At 43.0% G+C, this 22,650-nt stretch overlaps 1 protein-coding gene across 2 annotated transcripts; it reads right to left on the reverse strand.

The window, feature by feature from the left end:
* Positions 1-635: 635 nt before the first annotated feature.
* tnfaip8l1 (tumor necrosis factor, alpha-induced protein 8-like 1) lies at positions 636-20,781 on the reverse strand. 2 transcript variants are annotated; one of them, XM_029428987.1, is made up of 3 exons: positions 20,361-20,781; positions 3,794-4,077; positions 636-3,149 (listed from the first exon to the last, which is right to left on the reverse strand). In XM_029428987.1, the coding sequence occupies exons 2-3, from the start codon at positions 4,063-4,065 to the stop codon at positions 2,861-2,863; spliced, it is 561 nt and encodes a 186-aa protein (XP_029284847.1). In that variant the 5' UTR covers positions 4,066-4,077; positions 20,361-20,781; the 3' UTR covers positions 636-2,860. The 2 variants fall into 2 exon arrangements, with proteins under 2 accessions (XP_029284847.1, XP_029284846.1); XM_029428986.1 differs by having other exon boundaries at positions 3,794-4,073; positions 20,361-20,776.
* Positions 20,782-22,650: the final 1,869 nt, after the last annotated feature.

Genomic DNA, 22,650 nt, shown 5'->3' on the forward strand with positions numbered 1-22,650 from the left:
CTCTTACACAACGACCCTATAATAGAAGAGGGCAGAAATAAATAATTTAAGATGTCGGGATGTTTTTCTTTATTTGACATCGTTAAGAAGAAGCAGAGAGACGTGACTGAGCTCACGTCCCACCTCAGTCGTAGCATTACTCTGAACTCGAGGGCGCATTCACAGAAACTAAAACATTACGCACGACCATTAGATGATCATTTGGGCACTTGGTGCTGCAGACGTGATAAAAACCAAATTATCAGTCCAACGTCTGAGAAGTCAACGACAGATTAAACTCGTGCTTCTCGTGGAATTAAAACGACAGCCGCCTGTTGTCGTTTCCCAAAACAGAAGCAACGAGTCCATTTGACCGATTTCCTGTTCTACCTTTGACCGTGGCGTGCGTGGGTCTGCAGGAAGTGGAAAGAAACGACCCAAAGTTGAATTGTTTGTCAAGTCAGATGGATTTGTGTTTGCTTTCATGGCTTCCTGACAGCGCCGGGAGCAGGAGGGAAAGGGATTTGGCTGATTGAATCCAGGTCAGATGTAGTCAGATTACCCTCCGATCTGGCCCGGAAAAACCCAACCAACACACTAATGGGAAGACGCTCTGTATTAACTCAGGGGGGGGGGGAAAGAAAAGACACAAAATATATTCTTTAAAAAAAGTAAATTGTATTATATTTGTTGTGTTTGGATACATAGAGACACATAAACAATCATATGTACACGAGTGAAAATAAAAACATTGCAAACTTCACAATAGTAAAAACGCAACATAAGTATGCTTAGTTTCAGGGCTTTAGTCAAATAAGTGGGGCTGTTGCAGAGGATTGTGGTGATTTCTACTTAGTGTGTCATGGATTTTAAACCGAGGGAGATTTAAACTATCCCTGAGATGTGGAGGGATTGGAGAAAATGGCATCCAAAGACAATTAAAGTCAACTGTTTTAGAGGGACTTAGAAAAAAGGATTTACTTCAAAGCCTCCCAAACAGTGCAGCGAGAGTCAAATGGATCTACCAAACGAGAATATACACAGGGAAGTCATCGAAGAATTAAAAAAGGTGAATAAAAAACCCACAACAGCCACCATCTGTGTCTTCATGATCACCGTCACCAGGGCTATAAATTATCAAGTGCATACTGTTTTCTGTTCCTCTGGGGAGAAAACCACCGCATTTTGAGTCACATCAGTCTTCATTTCTTTGGCAGAGCGGCTGTAGATGAAGTGAAAGTTTCAGCAATCCTATCTGGAAAAGCACAGCGCTTATTACACGGCTCAATTTCCAATTCTCTCACAGGTACGCACACAAACACACAAACACACATACACACACACACACACACTCTCACAACCAGAATACAAAATGAGGCCGCAGAACAAAACAATCTCCCAGTCAGGCTCAGTGATACAAAAAGAAAAAAGGAAAGACAGCTATTATGTGAGGTTGGGGAGGGAAAGTAGTAACTATTCATATTCTCCTTTATAAAGGAAGAAACAACAACATCTTTCAGTCCATTAAAAAGGGACAAAACAAACAGCGATGTTATCTACATCACACAACACGAGCCTGCTGTGTGGCGAGCTGGAGAGTGGCTGCTCCACAGAGGCAGGCTCCCGGCCATTATAGCACCAGAGTGCGGAGCTGTAATTGCAGTGGGAGAGTACAATCAGGTTCTGTGTTCATCTGTGCTCTAATCTCTAAACCAAGCCTGGCCCTCTTTATAGACGCGGAGCTGCAGGTTTCTGTCCATCCTTTCATCGGACTACTCCTGGGGAGTCTTTCTAGTTCAAATCTGTCACAATTCAAACCAGAGTTGTAGTGCTTTCTGGATAAACCTGAGGCTACGTCGATAAATCTGAAACGCCGCTGACCCTGGGCTCCAACATCTATTATGATGAGCAGTTCAACTGTGATCGCTCTTTATTCCTCTCTGACAAAATGCCAGAGCAACGTTGGCGGAGGGTGCCAGGTTGCGCTGCTTACCTGCTGCGATTATGACATTTATAGACACAAAGTTGGAGTTTTCTTTTCCCCGGAGCAGATGAGCTTAAAGCCAGCAGCACATTCTACAATACACAGTATAATCAAATACCTTGGTGTTTACGGTTCCTCTATGACCCGGATACTTCATCTTTGTTGGGGTGGCTATAAAGCAGACTATTAAAAGTAAAAACTGCGTTTATGGCAGCCTTCTACACAAAAGGCCTGGCCTCTCGGCAGAGTGGAGTTCAGTGCATGATGGTGAAAGCTGTAAAAGGATTACTCAACTGCCGTGTTTCACATGGTTTCATTATTGCGGGAAAGTACAGTACAGCGCTTGTTCAGGATTGAGTGCAATACTACTTTTAGAAAAGAACAAAAAAGCACTTCTTTACATCCTTGGGTATTTGGAAAAGATGGAAGTTCACTTGCTTTCCTCTCCTGGTGCCCCCAAAACCATCGTGGTCCAATAAAAGCTCCTCACAGAGACATGACTGAAGGCCTGCGCCGGATTCATGTCTTATTCATTTAGTAAAAGGAGCAACTAAGTCGACTTAAAATGAAGACAAACATGTTTTTTTTTCCAAGGCACAGTTGTCAAGGCTCCTATCCCTGAATATACTGATAAGAGCATAAAAGTTTTACATTCATTAAAAAACAACAACAAAAAACATCTGTGTTTTGTTTTCTGTAGAATAAGAAAAAGTCTGGCTGCAGAAGACACTTTGGACTAACTAGCCGAGGAATTCAGTGTTTAAATGCACACGCACACACATGCAACAAATGAAAAATACAAACGTTCACGATTGTCACCATAAAAAAAAGAAAGAAATCTTGCAGGATGGTACACGAGGGGTGACGGGAGGTAAAGGTGGACGAGGCCAGCGGAGGTCAGAGGTTCCCCTCGTCGAGCATCTTGTTGACCCCGTTGCAGATCCTCTGCAGGTGGCCGCGATAAACCTCAGAGGGCCCGTAGAGACACGCCAGGAAGTCACAGTCGGCGAAGTGATTGAACACGTGGTTGACTCGCGAGTGGCTCTTGGCTGTCAGGTGGCGTTTGATGGCCTGGTGCAGCAGCTCGCGGCAATCATTCAAAATGGCGCTCATGACGCGGCGGTCAAAGGTGAACTCAATCTGGTGGAAACTGACCGCCGTCATGGCCAGAGTGTGGACTTTCTTCCTGTGAGACGAGGAGAGAGAAGAGAGGCTGTCAGTCGGAGCAGCAGAGGGAAGTAAAAATAGAAACTGCTGTCTGCTGGATTTCTTCAGAAAGGTTTCACAACTCCTCTCTATCAGTTACAGTGTTGTCCTTCTCCATGCTAATATAATCCCCATTCTCCATACTGTGCACTGGAGTCAGCTCCACATGCCTCCAAGCGGAGTTTTACTATTTTGGTGGAAAATATATAAACTGATGTAAAAAGTCAATTTCCTTAATTTGCTTCCATCAGCACACAGAAGTGAACTGCAGCTCTCAACCAGCACCGGCTCATTGTTGTGTTGACGAAGATTTGGATGGTGCAATAAGGCAGTTCTGCTCGGTTCTTTCGCTGAATGGGTTACATGTCTGTTAATGTTTTATGTGGCGTTCGCGGGAATTCAGCCATTTTAATGTGAGGGCTCGCCTCCTCACGTGCATATTTGCCGCGGTAATCGGTGTTATTTTTACTGTTTGTGTACTGATGTGATGAAACAAGCAAGATAAGCCTTAGTGTTGGTAGGTGTATACGTTTGTGCAGAGCTAGCGGTTGCTTCCAGTCTTTATGCTAAGCTAACGCACAAACATAACGTTGAACTATTCCTTTATTGCCTCTTGCTGCCTACCTGAAGTTCTCCACCAGGATCAGCTCCTCGCTGTTGAACTGGTTGTTTCTGTAGAGCACTCCCAGCTTCACCACCATCTTGATCAGGTTCTTGATGATCTTCTGGGACTCTTTGCGGTTGCGGGTGTACTCCTTGGTGACGCGGTACAGCTCGTCCAGCACTTCGCTGCTGGTGTCGTCGATGAAGAGGTTGGCCATGCTCTTGGTGGCCATCTTGCTCATCAGCTTCTTCTGCGCCTGCAGGGCTAAGCTCTTGGTGCTGAAGGAGTCCATGGTCAAGACTGGCTCAAGATGAGAAAGACAGAAAAAGGATGTTTAGTTAAACGGTGATTGCATGAAATGAGGACATCTTTCCTTTCCTTTTAAAAATCATTGAAAACTTTTTTTGTCTCCTTTTTGCTTTTTTTAAACGGGATATGAAACGTTTTCCAAAGCCCCTTTCACACATGGACTGCAACCCTGAAATTATTTGGACATTACCCGGAGGAGCTGTATGTGGGAATGCAAATATCCGAGTCATTCGGGCCGGACATCAAACGGACTTCACTCTGCCGGCTCTCTGGTACAAAGTCTGTGTAATGTCTGATTGAGCCCATGTGTGAATACAGCTCATTGTTCGGGGCGTTCACGGCGAGCGAGTGAATGTGTTGATGATGTTTCTATCGCAGCTCGCCAGAAACCGGAAGAAGACAAACATCTGAGGGTGAAGGTGAAGAAGAAGAAGAAGAAGAAGAAGAAGAAGAAAGAAGACGAAGACGAAGAAGGAAGAAAGAAGAAAAAGAGGCAGAAGAAGAAGGAAGAAGAAGAGGCAGAAGAAGAAGAGGCAGAAGAAGAAGAGGCAGAAGAAGAGGCAGAAGAAGAAGAGGCAGAAGAAGAAGAGGCAGAAGAAGAAGAGGCAGAAGAAGAAGAGGCAGAAGAAGGAGAGGCAGAAGAAGAAGAAGAAAGAAGAAGGAAGAAGAGGCAGAAGAAGAAGGAAGAAGAAGAAAGAAGAAGAAGGAAGAAGAGGCAGAAGAAGAAGGAAGAAGAAGAAGAAGGAAGAAGAAGAGGCAGAAGAAGAAGAAGAAAGAAGGAAGAAGAGGCAGAAGAAGAAAGAAGAAGGAAGAAGAGGCAGAAGAAGAAGGAAGAAGAAGAAGGAAGAAGAAGAGGCAGAAGAAGAAGGAAGAAGAAGGAAGAAGAAGAGGCAGAAGGAAGAAGAAGAGGCAGAAGAAGAAGGAAGAAGAAGAAAGAAAGAAAAAGAGTTCCTCCTCCTCCCTCCTCCTCCTTCCTCCTCCTCTTCCTCCTCCTCCTTCCTCCTCCTCTTTCCTCCTCTCTTCTCCTCCTCCCTCCTCCTCCTCCTTCCTCCTCCTTCCTCCTCCTCTTCCTCCTCTCTTCCTCCTCCTCCTTCCTCCTCCTCTTCCTCCTCCTCCTTCCTCCTCCTCTTCCTCCCTCCTCCTTCCTCCTCCTCCTCCTCCCTTCCTCCTCCTCCTTCCTCCTCCTCCCTCCTCCTTCCTCCTCTTCCTCCTCCTTCCTCCTTCTTCCTCCTCCTCCCTCCTCCTCCTCCCTCCTTCCCCTCCTCCTCCTCCCTCCTTCCTTCCTCCTCCTCCCTCCTTCCTCCTCCTTCCTCCTCCTCCCTCCTCCTTCTCCCTCCTCCGTCTTCCTCCTCCTCCTCCCTCCTTCTCCTTCTTCCTCCTCCTCCTCCTCCTCCTCCTCCTTCCTCCTCCCTCCCTCCTTCCTTCTTCCTTCCTCCTCCCTCTTCCTCCTCCTTCTCCGTCCTCCTCCTCCTTCCTTCCTCCGTCTCCTCCTCCTCCTCCCGCTTCCTCCTCCTCCCCTCCTCCTCTCCTCCTCCTCCTCCTCCCTCCTTCCTCCTCCTTCCTCCTCCTCCTCCTTCCTCTCCTCCCTCCTCCTCCTCCTCCTCCTCCTTCTCCTTCCTCCTCCTTCGCCTTCCTCCTTACTCCTCCTCACCTCCCTCTCTTCCTCCTTCTTCTCCCTCCTCCTCCTCCTCCCTCCTTCTTCCTCTCCTCCTCCTCCTCCTCCTCCTTCTTCCCCTCCTGCCTCCTCCTCCTCATGCCTCCTCTTCTCCTCCTCCCTCCTTCCCTCCTCCTTCCGCCTCCTCCCTACCTCCTTCGCCCTCATTCCTCCTCCTTCCTCCTCCTTCTCCCTCCTCCTCCTCCTCCTTCCTCTCTCCTCCCTTCCTCCTCCTCCCTCCGCCTCCGTCCTCCTCCTCTTCCTCCTCCTCCTTCCTCCTCCTCCTTCCTCCTCCTCTTTGCTCCCTCACTCCCCTCCCTCCTCTCTTCCTCCTCTTCCTCCTCCTTCCTTCCTCTTCTCCTCCTCCTTACTCCTCCTCCCTCTCCTCCTTCCTCCCCTCTTCACTCCTCCTGCCTTCATCCTCATCCTTCCACTCCTCTCTTCCTCCTCCTCCTCCCTCCCCCTCTTCCTCCTCCTCCCTCCTCCCCTCTTCCTCCTCCTCCCTCCTCCTCTTCCTCCTCCGTCCCTCAGCCCTCCTCCTCCTCCTCCATCCTCCTCCTTCCTCCTCCTCCTCCTCCTCCTCCTCCTCCTCCTCCTTCCTCTCCCTCTCTCCTTCCCTCCGTCCTTCCTCCGTCCTCCCGTCCTCCTCCTTCCTCCTCTCTCCCTCCTCTTCCTCCTCCTTCGTCTTCCGCCTCCTTCCTCCTCCTCCCTCCTCCTTCCTCATCTTCCTCATCTTCCTTCCTCCCTCCTTCCTCCTCCTCCTCCTCCTCCTCCTTTCTCCTCCTCCCTCCTCCTCCGCCCTCCTTCCTCCTCCTTCCTCCTCCCTCCTCCTTCGCCTCCTTCCTCCTCCTTCCTCCCCTCCCTCCTCCTTCTTCCTCCTCCTCCTTCTACATTCGTCCTTCATCCTTCCTCCTCCTGCTTCCCTCCTCCTTCTTCCTCCTCCTTCTCCTCCTCCTCATCCCCTCCTCCTCCCTCCTCCTCCTCCTCTCTCCTCCTCCTCTTCTGAGTCACCTTTAAGAAAGCGGAGTGGAGAGAGAGAACGGGCGAGATTCAGGAGCTTCTGTCTGTAAGGGCCGTTGTTTATGACCAAATTATGATAAAATATGCGGTTATTATTATTATTATTATTATTATTATTATTATTATTATTATTACGGCCCAAAAGGAATGAGAACAGAATTATAAGAATTACAAACCTGATGAAAAAATTGCATGCAACTAATATATTGTACAACTAAAGGATGTTAAACTAACTAACTGTGAGCTTTTAAAATAATGTCCTATGATAATGAACAAATACTGCAGGTGCTCATGTTTCTCACACACTCTCTCTCTCTCACACACACACACACACACACACACACACACACACACACACACACACACACACACACACCTGTGTTGTGCTACATGTGAAAGGAGAGGAGAACATGTACCCGACTCTCCAGACATTATCCAGAGTTCATGTGAGATAGCAGCTCAGACTTTTACATCTCCAAAGCAAGAAGGGCCAAACCTAACACGCTGTCAGTCTGCCATGTGTGAGGTGATTGCAAAGAACATCTCCACTAACACCGTTTAAACTGCAGGGTCAAGAACTGTCCCCTTTATTAGATAATGAGCCGGGGCAGCTGTCACATTAGTCGCAGCAACCCTCTGGCTCGGGGCCTACAAGGTAGTTAGAGAAGAATGAGTCATTGCACGTGCAGGAGTAAAGTCAGGTACAGCACGACCACGCAGAGCAGACAATGTTATCCGGACGTCTCATCTGCTGAATGCATTCGGAGAACAAAGTGTGTGTGTGTGTGTGAAGGTGAGCAGGAGATAGTGCCAACTTATTCCGCGCACGCTTGTTGCTTGATTTATGTATGATGTTGTTTCCGAGTGTGTGCCAAAGCAGAGTGACTCAGTGAAAGTCTTCCCCATGTTGGAGGCTCATGAATAGCAGAGGTCACGGGGGCCGCCGGCTTTCACACGCCCTCCAATCTCTCCGCTCATCAGCCAGGTACACAGCACGCCGCATCATTTCAGCAGCCGCGTCTCAATGCCTTCCGCGGGTCATTTCTTCAGGTTTGTACATTCGCTTTTTGAAAAATAAAATGAATCTATTTTCCTGTACACTCCCTCCATAACCTTTACGACTCTTAAAGGATAAGTGAAAAGAGGGTGCACGAGAGTAAACCAACGACGGAGAGATGTTTTTCTACAACAGACTGAGGAGGAAGAGGAGGGGACGCTTCATCTATCACCACCCTTTTCAAAAATGTATTCCTACGCAATTATACAAAAAGAACTGAAGACGATATTGGTTTTATCTGTAACAAGTCCCCAGACTTCCTTTCAGGGATCTTAAAATAGGGCTGCGACTTCCAATTATTTTCATTAACGTTGATATTGAAATGTTAGAAAACGTCCGTTACAATTTCCCGGAGCCGAAGGTGACGTCTGCGCTTCGACAAACACTTTCAAACCCAAAGATCCTTTACAAGGATACACAAGAGAAGAAACCAGCACACCCTCACATGTGAGGACCAGAGAATCGTTTCCATGTTTCCCCAATAATTGACTTGGACAATTAACTTAATGAATTACATTGTGAATCAAAATGGTTTCAGATTTCCTGTCAATCAGCTAATCAATTAACTTTCACTTAAACATTTATTCTCAATATTGTCTGCAGAGTTTAACAGAACTACACGTTTAGATGCAACTTCTTCCCAATTATGTGTAAAATGATAGTGAGTAAATATGAACACACACACACACACACACACACACACACACACACACACTTTGGTCTGCTGGGACAGTTTCCCGTTCTACATAAATATGTATTCTGATTATCAGGTTTTGAAAATCAATATTTTTTATGTCACAAGGAATTGAAAACTGTTGTTTTTATCAATTAAATTGACAATTATTTTCTCATTATTTCTCATTTCAAATGAGTTGTGAGCTTTAGTTTCCTAGATGTCACATTACAGAAGCTAAAATAAGAGTTTGTTGGAGCTTTTGCTTGACTTTAAAATGAGATTAATTTCCTGCCGACTGACTAATCAGTTAATGAATTAATCTTTATGTCCTTAACACCTCTCCCTGTCACGCTAAATGTCGCCTAATAGGCGACTGTCAAAGTGAAAACAAAATAAATACATTTAAGCAAAGTGTCCCATTCACATCACAATAGGGGTTTAATCTCCTCCACATGAAAGCAACCCGAAAGCTTAACTGAAAATCTGCATGATTGGCAAATTGCCTTTTCACGCGCTCGAGAATAATAAAAATCCAAAAGCAGCAGATTTTCTATTAGTGCAGCAGATGAAATGAATGGTGACACATCCTGCTGGGTGACTTGTGATTTTTACTGTTGGTACTAGAAGGCAGTGAGTCTGCTGCTACAATGACTTCCAACCCCCCCCCCCCCCCCTCTCTCTCTCTGCAATGCCTCTCCAAGAATATCAATAAGACTCCTTGGAGAGAGCGTCAGCAGGATGCTTCCCAGGGAGGAGACACACGAGGAGGGAGAGCAAAGAGAGAGGGGGGGTGGGGGTGTTACATATCAATTCTGAGGCATCGAAGGAAATGTAGGTGTTGAATGAGAGGTCATTTATTTACTGTCTCATGCTGGACCTAGTTTTACTCCCCCTCTCTCTGCAGGCGCTGGACGTTTAATCGGGCCTCTGGCTGCGCTGATCAACGATCACTGGCAGATCCCCATCGACCGTTTCACCAGCGTTGTAACTCTAAACTTGCACTTGTTACAGACTCTGATGCAATGTGTGTGAAATGGATAACAAGGAGAAAGACACTAATGATCAGACTGGAAGAAAATAAAACCTCGAGCTTAATATCTATGAGAGCGGAGACTGAGAAGAATCACTTAGAGTTGCTGTCACGCTGTAATCACAGCAGTGAGCCTCAGGAGGACGATCGCTTATCGCAACACTTAGAGTTAGTCTGCATTTACCTACCGCTCCTCTCTGCGCCCTCGCTGACGGACGTTTAAGAGTTTAGAGAAGTGCGATAATGGACACATTAAGAAATTCTTTCTCAGATTGGAGGGTGATTTAGTATTGGCCATTAAATCCCACTGTCGTTGGGGATTGGAGCCAATCACAGCTGTGTGTAGTCTGTCGACAACAGGAAGGTGTTGAGAGTTCATACACCTGAATACTAACACTTTAACGGGGGTTTCACTCACAGACGAAGAGTGACACACCAGACCCCCGGCACTAATCTTGAGGATTGAGGGGAGATCCTCACTCCTTCACTTTCCTCCCTCCCATTTGCCCAAATGAAAACGCATGAAAAAAAAAGGTCCTACGGGGGAAGAAGTGCTCTGAGTGATGAAACGGTTTTTTCGATCAAGGAATCCTTTTTTTGTTTTGTTTTTGGTGACTTTGCAGCATGAGATTGGTTAGTGCCAGATCTAAATGGCCTGTGAAGTGCGGTGCCCAGGGACAGCCGGGCCAACACTGACACAGCGTCTCCACAGTATTTATACAGGCAAAATATCTTAACGGATTTAAGGCGGAACGAGACACGACGGCAGCGAAAACTGCTGAGTGCAAACATACACGAGCCACAACCGTCGCTGCATGCTGAGATCACACAAACAAACATCTGCACACACATTACTGATGGGTCTGGTGTGAGCAGCTGAAAATGAAATGTAAAACAAAGACAGCAGCAGCTCCCCGACATAATTACTGCAGTCAGACAAGCTACAAAATCATAAACTCAAGTAGAACAAGCCAGCAGACATTCACTCACAAAGACATGCAGGCAAAAGCTCCGCAAACATGACTCATGGAAATGAAACTGGACCCGACACAGTGCTGGATGGATGTGTAGCGACAGTGAGGGAGTCTGGGTAAAGTAACCAGGGACTCTCACACCCTGCAGCAAGTGCAGACAGTCTGAGGATCGATTAATGAAGAAGTTAGATTCTTATCTTTCAAAATAAACAACAATCTACAAAAGGATCTAGCTTCTGATGGACAGTCATCCTACACACCAAGTTGTGTCAAGCATTAGTGTGTTTTTCTCTTTAACAAATCATTCAGCAAAACACTAGTTTTACATGTTATTTTGTGAACAATTCATTTTTCCAATTGGCAATTTTGTGAGAAAACAAGAAGGCAGCTGGCCTAAGCTATTCATGTGACAGGAAGCATTTGTATTTTCTTTGTATAACTTGTTATTCTTAAGCAAGGCACTGAGAATTGACATTATTTTTTTTATGTTGGAGTTCAGCATACATAAAGGTTACCTTTCGTCTTTGTGCGTTTACATTATTGCTATCCGTTCATGTAAAAACAGAATCTTAAACACACTTTACTTTCATGCCATAATTTGCCACACCACCTTTATTAGCGCACAGCGGATCCTAAATAAGCACCTCTATGTACGGAATCCAGAATGGATTTTATATCGAATCGTGAGCACAAGAACCGTGAGATACCCAAAGACTCACACCTCCAGCTGTGAGGACGCAGAACAAGCCAGCCGTCCTTGGAGGATAATTGAAGCGGTGCCGGGTGAAGCTGCGTGGACCCGTTATTATCTGCCTTTTATTTGTTTAGCCTCTTTGAGTTTCAGGGCAGGCGAAGCTGATGTCTGCATAGGGGACATTTCAGCCAACAGCTTTTCCCAATTCATTTGTGAGATGAAAACGCCTACTGGCTGTCGTTTTCATTTAGTGTTTTCACAATGTGGCCGTTGTGGCGACCTTTGAGACTGATGCAGCGAACAAGGGCTGTAAAGAATGACTTCTACATCTTATTGCATCAACTTTTAAAGACTAATGTTATAATGTATAATAGTTATAATGAAAACTATTACTGATTATTGATAATTATCATATTAGGGCAGGAACTAATAATTACTTTCATTATCAGTTGTCTGTCGGTCCAACACTTTGGTCCAAATGTCTCAACAACTGTTGGACGGATTGCCATGAAATGTGACAAACATTCATGTTCCTCTAAGGACGAATGATTATTACTTTGGTGATCCTCTGACTTTTCATCTTGCAACATCCGCAGGTCAAATTAACTTTGGTTTATACCTTCAAAAGTAATGACATTCCCTTCATCCTCGTTAACGTTAGCATGCTAACGTGCTAAACTAAGATGGTGGACAATGTAAACATTATACCTGCTAAACTTCAGCAGCAATTGTCACTGCGAGCATTTAGCTCAAAGCATCACGGTGCACCACCGAGCTGCCTGGCCATCCATCCATCCATCCATCCATCCATCCATCCATCCATCCACGCTTATATAATATAATATACTGGAAATACTAAACCACTTATCCTGAACAATTAAAAAAGGAAAGATTAATTTGGTTTAACGGCTCACACTAAATCTCAAACTAAAACTGATCTCGAGCAGACGTTGCTTCTTTCTCAGTGGTTATAAACCAAAGAGCCGTTGAGCGCTAAACTATTAATAGGAATTTTATCAAAATCACAATATCACAAAAATATCCAAAGATTTGTTAAAAGGCAAAATGTGTTGATAATTCTCTTTAATGTCATGAATCAAATCGCAGCATCAGTCAAATTAATCGCAATTAGTTATTTTTTCCAAATCGTTCGGCCCTAATTGAGAATAACTGGTTCAACCTTTAAAACGTCAGAAAATTGTTTCAGAAATTGGTCGTCACAACTTCAAAGAGCTCAAGAAGACAACCAACGGTCCCAAAGCAAAGCAAAGATAAGGATAAAACAGAGCTGAAAACGCTGAACGTTTGGCTGAACTCGCTGCAGAATTTGTCGCCTTAATTGACTCACTTACCATTAATACAATCCAAAAGGCCAAATCTATATACTTCATAAAAATATGACACACATACTACTTGACGTGAACATTTCGGCTGGTCGTATTCAGAGTAAATGCAACACGATGAGAGCGTGCCATTGGATTTCTAAAGCGAGCATTGAGCAGGATCCAGGAAGCGGCCTCGGCATTGACTGCACTCACCTGTCACTCAAACTAAAGCTGAGGTGTGACAGGTGAGAACGAGCCAGAAATTGGATACACCTGCAGCTCCGGCCCACTCAAACGGGTGCCATCATGCCACCCAATATATCACAACTATTACCTGCTGCCAATCTAGACAGCTTGGTGCGTGCTGATAACAACAAGCAGAAAAGAGAAAACCAATAAAGAATGTGTCTCCACTGCTTGGCCACCACAAGATTGTGTAACTTTTCATGACACTTCATCTTAGAAGTGATTGGTTGATGGCAGCAGAAAATGTCACGACTTTTATATTCTTTAGGGATGAGTAGTCACATGGATTGCGGGCACTGTGACCCTGACAGAGACGACTCCATCAGCAGAGAAAGTCTTCGCCGCTATAGGATGGAGCGATTACTGAGAACCGCTCTGTATTCGTGGGGATTTACTGCTCTCCAAGTTTCTGAACGGACATAAATCACACCACAATCATTCATCACAAAACACAAACAACCCTATAATCCGCCCCTCGACGTTATGTGTGTCTATGATTATCTCTGATATTTGACAGTAACATATTTTGAGCTGTACTGAACACACGTCAACATCCAGCAGCTTAAAGCGATGGCTTGGATGTTTTGAAGTGTAGTTGTATGAGGTTCTTTTCCATAGTCAGACAGGAGTTACGGCACGGATGCAAAGCAATTTACTACTTTTTTTAGCCATCGAAAACAATATCAGTAAGTGTACGCTATGTTTAGAATATTTTGACCGCTTAACCTTGCAGCCCTTTCTAACGGGGACCTGAAGCCGTTATCTACGCTCTCCTCAAAGCCACCAGACTCCATTGGTTAGTTAGTTTGTGTTATTGTGCGAGCTTGGAGAGTTTGGATTCAGCAAAGTCACAAATGAACACTAACTAATAATAATAATAATAATAATACATTTAATTTATGTAGTGCTTTTCAGACCACATCAGTGACTGTCTGATGTGGTCTGGGAGGGCATTCCATAGGGAGGGTGCACCAACTGAGAAGACCCCGTCCCCCCGGGTCTGGAGTTTGGTCCTGGTGGTACTTTGCATATTTCTGTTGGAGGGGCCGGGTTCTTTAAGGCTTTGTAGGTGGTGAGCAGTATTTTGAAGTCAAGCCTGTGTTCGACTGGGAGCCAGCGGAGGACCGGGGTGATGTGGTCTAGGTGGCAGGTGGGGGCGAGCAGGTGGGCGGCGGAGTTCTGGACGTACTGAAGTTTATTTGTGATGTTGGGTGAGCCGAAGAGGAAGCTGTTGCTGTAGTGGAGTCTGGAAGGGATGAGGGCATGGACGGTAAAGAACAAGGAAGTCGGAGGCGGGCAATGTTCCTGAGGTGGAAAAAAAGCTGTTTTGGGGAAGTGGTTGACATGGGGGAGGAAGGAGAGGGTGGGGTTCGAAGACGATGAGTGAGAAGTGAGAAGGACTGGGTGGAGCAGGTGAGGGAAGTTGGATTGATGATGATTATTTCTGATTTGTTGCAGTGGAGTTGGAGAAAGTTCTGTTGCAGCCATGTTTTGATATCATTAAGACATGCGGTGAGGGTGGAGTGGCTGGTGGAGGATCTGCAGTGGTTTATGGAGATGTTATAATGTCTGTCAGAGAGACATGAGGTGAACCAGGAGAGGGCGGTGCCAGTTATTCATATTGAAGCTGAAGGCGAGAGAGGAGAATGGAATGGCCGATGGTGTCGAGGAGGAGGAGGATGGGGAGGAAGCCGGAGTGAAGGAGAGCAGTTTCTGTGCCGTGTGTGTAACAGAAGACAGATTGGAAGGGTTCGGAGAGGTTATTGGAGTTGAGGTGGGGTTGTAGTGGAGCAGCTCCAGGAGGTTGGAGATGTGGCGGTAGTTGTTGGGAGTGTCAGGGTCAAACTGCTTGTTGTGTCCAAAGACTAAAAGATCTGCAGTTCACTGGAAAATTAAGAAAACCAGCAAATCTTCACATTTATGACGTAAGAACAAATGAATTTAGGGAATTTCTGCACACAATAATTTAATATATTTTCTGTCAATCAAATCATTTATTAATCAACTAATCATCTCAGCTCTAAATTAATCAAAGCAGCGTTTAAAGAACATGATAAAGAGACGGAGCAGTATGGAAACAATAACAGCAACATCTGCAGTCTTTGATGCAACCCAGTACAAAAGCTGTGCGATAAAAACACTTTTGTTGATTCTAGTTTTTCCTCAAAATGGCTCGAATATAAAAAGGCTTTCAAATACAATACAAGAGAGCCCTCAATCAGCACCTCTGACACAGTGGCAACACAAACTAAACATGATAAGAGTCATAAAGGGAGTGTTTGCTGCAGGGCTGTCCAACTGGATTGAATGATGCTGCACTGTGTACACACTCTGAACATATTGTATTTGCTTTGCTGCCTTTTGGTTGAACTCCCACGAGTAAAAGGTGGATAAAGAAAAAACCCAGCAAACAAGTGAATTCTACAGCACCATTAATGCGTCTTTGTCAATGCAAGTTTTGAATAAAAGCTTCACAACGTTGCACAAAATAACGAGAAAATTGTGGACCCTTGAGAGAAAGTTTGGAGGGAAAAGAAAGCTTCTTGATCATGACCACAAGCATTACGGATGCCATTAAAATGAATTGTTATTGGGAAATCTTGAAACAGAAAACTTCTTTCTCCACAGATACTCCCCAGCTGCATGATATAATCCGACTCCACTTTGAGGGACAATAGACAGTCCTGGCGGTTATATAAGGTGCTTTGTGTTCAGAGACAGGGACAACTAACCACACCACTGTTAGGGATTTCAGGACAAGTGAACATGGCTATTTCATCTTTCGTCAAGTTTTGTAGTGTTTGCCTTTCTCTTCTCGGGATGTTGCATAACAGAGGAGCTGCTGACTGCTAATAAGAGAGTTAACAATTGTATGACAGGCGAGTGCGTCTGCATAATGGTCTCTTTGCACACACACAAACACACACACACATACACACGTGGTTCAGCGGCTCTGACATGAGAGGCATAATTACATCAGAACAGATACGTGAACATACGACATTGCATGTGTTGTGCAAAGTAGATCCTTGTATGATGCTGCTGTCACTTTCTAATCCTCCCACGCAGCTATCATCTGTGCAGAGCTGCTGAGAAACAGGCAATAAGTGCCTTTCGCTCAGACACTATGCCCCATCCTACTCTTTAACAGTTTTCTTAGATCTGCTAGCTGAACAATTAATAATTAACACATCAGCATAATGGATCAGGGATTAATAATTCAGCCTGCCGATTTGGACTAAAATAGACCGGAGGCTAAAATGAGTCTGCAGCGGTGCAACAGGTTGGGGCAGAGATGAGGGACGGGGATGAAGTCGACTGCCAGCACAAGAAGACAGTTACTGTGAGCTGATGCCGTTAATTTAGGAACATCAGTCAGTCAGTGTTACGCATGCAAATAAGGCTGGGAATACAGAAGCTGCTGTGATGCCCGAGGGCCGACACAACGCTCGCACTGAAAACATTTGTTCTAGCATTAAAATTCAGAGGCGGGTAGCTGTTTTATGGATAGCTCAATTGGCATAACACAAAACAAAAAGAAAGATTATTAAAGAATTTTAAAAAGTGCAGTCCAATCACTATCACATGGCTTCACTTTGACTGCCAGGTCCACGTTTTAATTACATATTATTTGCAATATAATCAGCAGCACTGCACATAGTGCGAGACATAATCAAGGTGCTAACTGGTGCTTGAGCCATGAAAGATGTCTGGGCCTATGACATTTTAATTAAGGCCATAAGAGCAGGGCACATTAAGAGTAATTTTCTTCACCTCAAGCCTCAAGCGAGCATAATTTGTTAACTGGGTATGTCAATGACGGGGCAAATACCAGCAGGGATGCAGATCAGTGGAAACAATATGAGGGGACATGAATTTGGCGGTCTATTGGCAGATATCGCCATGTCTCGCTCTCCATGTCGAACAATGCCGTGATATTTGCAGGTCATGCAGCTCTGCTCTTTCAGACAAGGCCACATGCTCCGAGTGTTTCGGGTTTCCAGGGAAACTGGAGGCCACCTGGTCGCTCGGCTGAACTTTGCAGCCTAGTAAAAGCAGATCAACACCGTTCTGGTTTGGTCAGTGAGTTACCATGGGTTCCCTTTAGCAGGAAACAACAGTGTTTCCAGCAGTGCTGGTGCAATTTCCAGCTCTGCCTTTAATAACACTGCACGGGGGATGTCTGGCAACGTGACTGTATTGTCCTATTCTGAAAAGACACACGGAGGAGGGGATCTAGTTACACTGAAATATACATAGACGAGGTTCACCAGTATTTGCTTTATCTTGCTATTGACGGGCAATTATCGTATATCATTATCATTATTTCCCGTCTTTCAGAATCACATTGTGATGAAACAATAATAAAGCTGTTGTGAAGCACAAAGCTATGATTAATGATGAAAACCAAATACTCATTAAAACCACTCATGGATGAAATCTAAAACAAAAAGGACTTTCATTAGACTTCTATATTTCCATGCCTTCCAAAGCAGTGGACATCAATTTGATTATTTTAGGGCTAATGATTGTTATTATTTTCCTCATTGATTATCATATGAATTCACCGATTCATCTTTTATATAACAAAATGTCAGAAAATGGTTTAAAAAAAAGTCCCAAACCCAAAGATATTCAATTTACAATGAAGATATTTATAGGAGTCACAAGACAAAAGTTTGGCCATCACAATTTCGAAAAGCCCAATGACACACTTTCAAATGGTCAATTATCTAATCAACAACAAAACACTAATCAATTAGTCCAGCAACAAAACATATTATTGCAAACTATTGTGATAATAGTTCAAGTAGTTCATACAAATGCTGCTGTTTTCAGCCTCTCACATGTGGAGATGTCCTGCTTTTCTCTGTTTTACATCATATAAAAATGAATATCTTTTGGTGTTGGACGGACGAAACAAGACATTTAAAGACGTCACCTTGGACTAAGAGAAACTGGGATGGACATTTTTCACTATTTTCTGACATTTTATAGACCAAACGATGAATCTGGAAAATAATCGAAAGATAAATCGATAAAGAAAACAGTCGTTAGTTGCAGCCCTAATACCAATATGCAAAACCCAAGGATATTCACTTTATTATGATATAAAACACAGAAAAAGCAGCAAATCTTTACAACTGAGAAGCTAAAACTAAGAAAAGTTGTTTACTTGATAAATGACAAGTTGAGATGAAGTTCAGCACTTATTCTGTAATGATGAGTTTTTCAGCTCAATGGTTGTCAGCTACCAACAACAGAGACACAAAGGATGCCTTGGCAACTTTAACAGAGTAAGTAGAAAACGTCAAATCATTTCACCACCGATACAGCTAACGCAAGGAGAGAGGCGACTCCAGGTCCTGATCCAAGGCCATAATTCATTTGACATGTCTGTTGAGGCTGTGCATGATAATGTGTGCTGTTACCTGCCAGAGCTCCCTGGCTGCACAGTGAAGCTATTCATCCACACTCAAACTTTGTTCTGGAGGGAAGCTTTATAATATAAACACAGCAATGTGTTACAAAACATATGAGTGTTTGCGAAACACATGTCTCCAGTCTCGGTCTGGAAACGCAATGGATTACACTGGAACTACAAAGGAGGCTTATTAGGCATTTGAACAAGCTGGGATGAAAGCTTTCTCTCTCTTTTTCTTGTTCTTCAACATTAACTACATTTTTTGTTGGATGATAAATTGTGTAGACTCACCATGAATGTTAAACATAAGATTCTTTGCAAAATATTGTCTCAATTGGCCACATTATACACGTATTCTCTGTATGGTGCTCTAAAGATTGTTTTATGTTTTAACCGCAAAACATGGACAATGAATATAAAAGCTTTTATATAATGAAGGAATAAGTATACCAATCAGTGCGTGTGCAAAATGTTAAATAGTAAGCCCTGCAGAAGCCCAATTTTCCAACCATAGGATTCACATGACACCAAATATGGTTAGTCCTTCTGCAATGTTTTTCATTACTCAATCAATGTACAATAAACCTGATTCTGAATCTTCATTGTCATCCACATGATGGCCTCAAACTTGTTTGATCCATTCAAGACTCATTTAGTTTTCTAATAATATGCATGGTATTTGCTAATAAATAGCGTGATGTTTCTATCTATAGCCTAACAGAACTCAGCCAATGAACTCTGAGATTGCCAATCACATTAAATCCATAACTCACCATTTTCATTCCTGAAATAATCACCATACCACAAGTTTAAGCTATTTTTGTTGTTGCGAGCTTAATAATAGAAAAAACTATATTTTAATGACGTCCTACACACATTCTTTATTGCACTTGAAGCCAACATCTTAATAAATGATGTTATCTCTAAAAATCTGTCCTTATCCAACCTTATCCACAAGGAAGGCGGTCCAAGGTCAGCTTTACTCTTTGTACTCGCCATTAAACCGTTAAACTAAACTATCCCTTTACGCTGATGATCTCCTGTTATATTTACCTGACCACACACATCAGTACTCCCATTATTGCAATGTCCAGTTTCAGGATATAAATGAAATTGTGCTTGAACTGGATATTCTACCACTAAATATACATGATCACAAAGTTAAATCTCTCACTGATCCATCGAAAAGGTGCACAAACGGCTTTAAATGTTGGGGTATACCAATCCCATGAACAGTCATTTAAAGATAGTTATATAAAACTATTGGAACAGACTAAACTTGATCGCCATTGATGGATGGCAAAAATGTCAGAAAATACTGGTTTTAGCCTCTCAAGTATAGGGTACCGTTGGGTTTTGGACAAAACAAGACATCACCTTGGATTTATAGACCAAACAACTAATCTAGAAAATAATCGGCAGATTAATCGATAATGAAAATAGTTGTTAGTTGCAGCCATATTGCCAATTAACAGTCCAAAACCACAACCCTGTACCTCCCTACTTCTATCGGTTTGTCTCATCTGTCCGATGGCGTCTTGGAAAGTCTATAATAGAAAATCTAAAATGAAAAACAAAATGTTCAAAACCCAAAGATATGCAAAGTATGATGATATAAAACAGAGAAAAGAAGCAAATCCTTTCAACTGAGAGGATGAAACCAGGGGAAGTTTGACATGTTTGCTTTGAAAAATGTACTAATAGGCCAAGATTAGATGACAATTAATACCTATTCTACCCAAGTTGATTTCAGAGTATAAAAAACACTAGAGTTTCTGAAAAAGGACGATAGGACACCCTGGGAACATGGGAAAAGAAAACCCTGGAGTCAAACTAAACAGTCCCCATGTGCATCACGTCCTGACTGATGTGTTAAGTGTTGTTATGTGTTTAAAATGTGTTACTTCCGCTACCTTCGTAGTAAGAACACAGCCTGTCAAAGAAGCACAAGTCAGCTAGCAAACACAACGGAGTCTCATTAAGTTGATATTAGTCCGATAACGGTGGAAAAGCTGCTTTACAATGACAACAGTTAACATTTAAACGGGCTAATAACTCGGCTGTGATTTGCCCACACAGGCCTCTGATGAGAAGTGACCGTTAGTGTCCGTTAGTGTCCGTTTATCAGAAGTTTCATGAGCAACCGCTCGACCGTTAGGCGGACATGACGGACTCACCTTTCTCTCAGCGGGACGCGTAGGGCAGCCGAAAAGATGACAACTTAATCTCAATTAAATATATCAAGTTTCCATCCTGGCAGCGCAGGAAAAAGTCTCTTCACAGCATGTGTTTCTGTTTGTTCTCGTGTTTTTTTGTCAGAGCTCCGCGTTAAAACCCCAGAAACACGTCCTCGCGCTCCTTCTTGTTCCGTGTCTCAGCCACAGATGTGTAAATTATTGAAAGAGTGTTTTCTTCTTGCTGAGCCGTGAGATCGGTTACAAATGGTAACCCGAATCCTCCTCCTCCTCCTACTCGTAAAAAATAAAAAAGTTTCAAACTTGAGGGCGACTTGGAAATCAACAGATTGATGTTGGTGTGGGCCAATGAAGGAGCATCAGGGGGAGGGGACCAGCCCAATCAGGCCGAACAGAAAGGGCCATTTACAGCCAGGACGTTCCCTGCCCCCATTAGGGTTTCCAGCAATTATCCGTGCCCAGTCCCCCCAGTCCCCCCAGTCCCAAGGCTGAAAGGTTCCCAGAGGAAATGATGTGAAGGGAACAATGAGCAGGAACTGTGGGGAGCAGTTATTCTGTCATGGACTAAATGGCTTGTTAAATCACACATTCACAATCACAATTTGGTTTATTGTCAAGTATGTTTTTTTTTTACATACAAGGAATTTGCTTTGGTGTATTGGCTCATACATACACACAGTAAGATGAAGTAAAATAGAGAAATATTATAAAAAAAAATGAAATATGACACATTACTGTGAAGAAATGTATACAGTATATCTGAATTAAAAGTGGTAGTGAAATAAACTTAATGAATATTTTTAAATGACAGCTGAAAACCTATTTATTTCATGGGCTTATGATCACTGTCACTCTTATTACTTAATTTTTTTTACAAATTCTCAATCTTTTTTTATTTCACTTATATATTTTTAGCATCTACTGTCGTTTATGGGTCTAATGTTATTGTCTATTTGCCTTTGCTTATGTAGGACAACTGTGAAAAGTTCTCTCTAATAATTGTATTATTATTATTATTATTATTATTAAATATTATTATTACTTAAAAATGTTAAAAACTATTGTACATTTAACAGTTTAACATGAGAACACACACACACACACACACACACACACACACACACACACACACACACACACACACACACACACACACATGCACACACACACACACACACACACACACACACACACACACACACAGAATTAGTCAGCGGATGTTTTTTAGGATGCAGGAAGTTTGTCATCTGTGTAATGAGGAAACAGGAATTCCCGAGGTCAAAATAGCCTTCTTGCATTGTTATTTTACAACTGAGGTAATGCTGTAGCATTGATATCACACTGGGAGTTTTAGCCCTACATTGCCAGAAGCCTCAGCTGGTCAAACCTCAGCGTTATTAAAACAAGTGGTATTTATACTATCCCATAAACTAAACCTATCAATATTTATATCCTGTACTGTAAGTCCAAGTATTGTGTTGCTGCATGTCTTAATAAAACACAACTGCTGTGGGGAAATTAATCTGGTTCGCCCTCTAGTGGTATAATGTGACTAGTGGGAGCTACTGAACTGTGGCTACGAGTGGAAAGTTACAGGTTTATGATGATTACTAAAATACAGTGTAACATAATCCACCACAAACCTCAGGCCATAAACAGCAACAAAATACTTGAGTGCATTAAACTGAGCAAGGGTGCAACTATGTTTCATTGCTTATGAATTCAACTTTTAATTCGTAAGGGGAGGATTGTTTATTTCTTCTATCTGCTATCTTTTATTTCTAGCTATCCATTCATTTTTCCATTAATTAACAATCAACCAACATTAATTTTTAAACTGTAAAACCTCTTTAAATGTACAGAATAACACCACAGGCAATTACACTTTGATTTGTAGCTTCAAGGACCTGAATGTTTAATTAAAATGTAAATTTGAGGCCAATTAGTGTTCGAAAAAACGCTGCAATGGTAAATAAAATATGCTACAGAATGGAAATAAACTGTTGTTGTAAAACCATAAAACAATCATGTGCATAATGAAAACAATCCTTATACTTTCTTTTAATTGCTTAGATTATCAGCAAACATGACTGCTAAAACATAGAACATGTCATATTCTCACCATGTTAAAGGCCTGTTTTGGTCTGAATTAAAGCAGGAAGTAGAGTTTGCAGCTAATTAGAGAACCTTGAGGAGTAAACAAGTAATTCAGGAGTCAAACTAAATCAGCACTGTTACTTCTTTAGATTTTAAGCAGTAAACAAGCAATTTC

Source organism: Cottoperca gobio, chromosome 4 (assembly GCF_900634415.1).
Source record: "Cottoperca gobio chromosome 4, fCotGob3.1, whole genome shotgun sequence".
Taxonomy (NCBI): domain Eukaryota; kingdom Metazoa; phylum Chordata; class Actinopteri; order Perciformes; family Bovichtidae; genus Cottoperca; species Cottoperca gobio.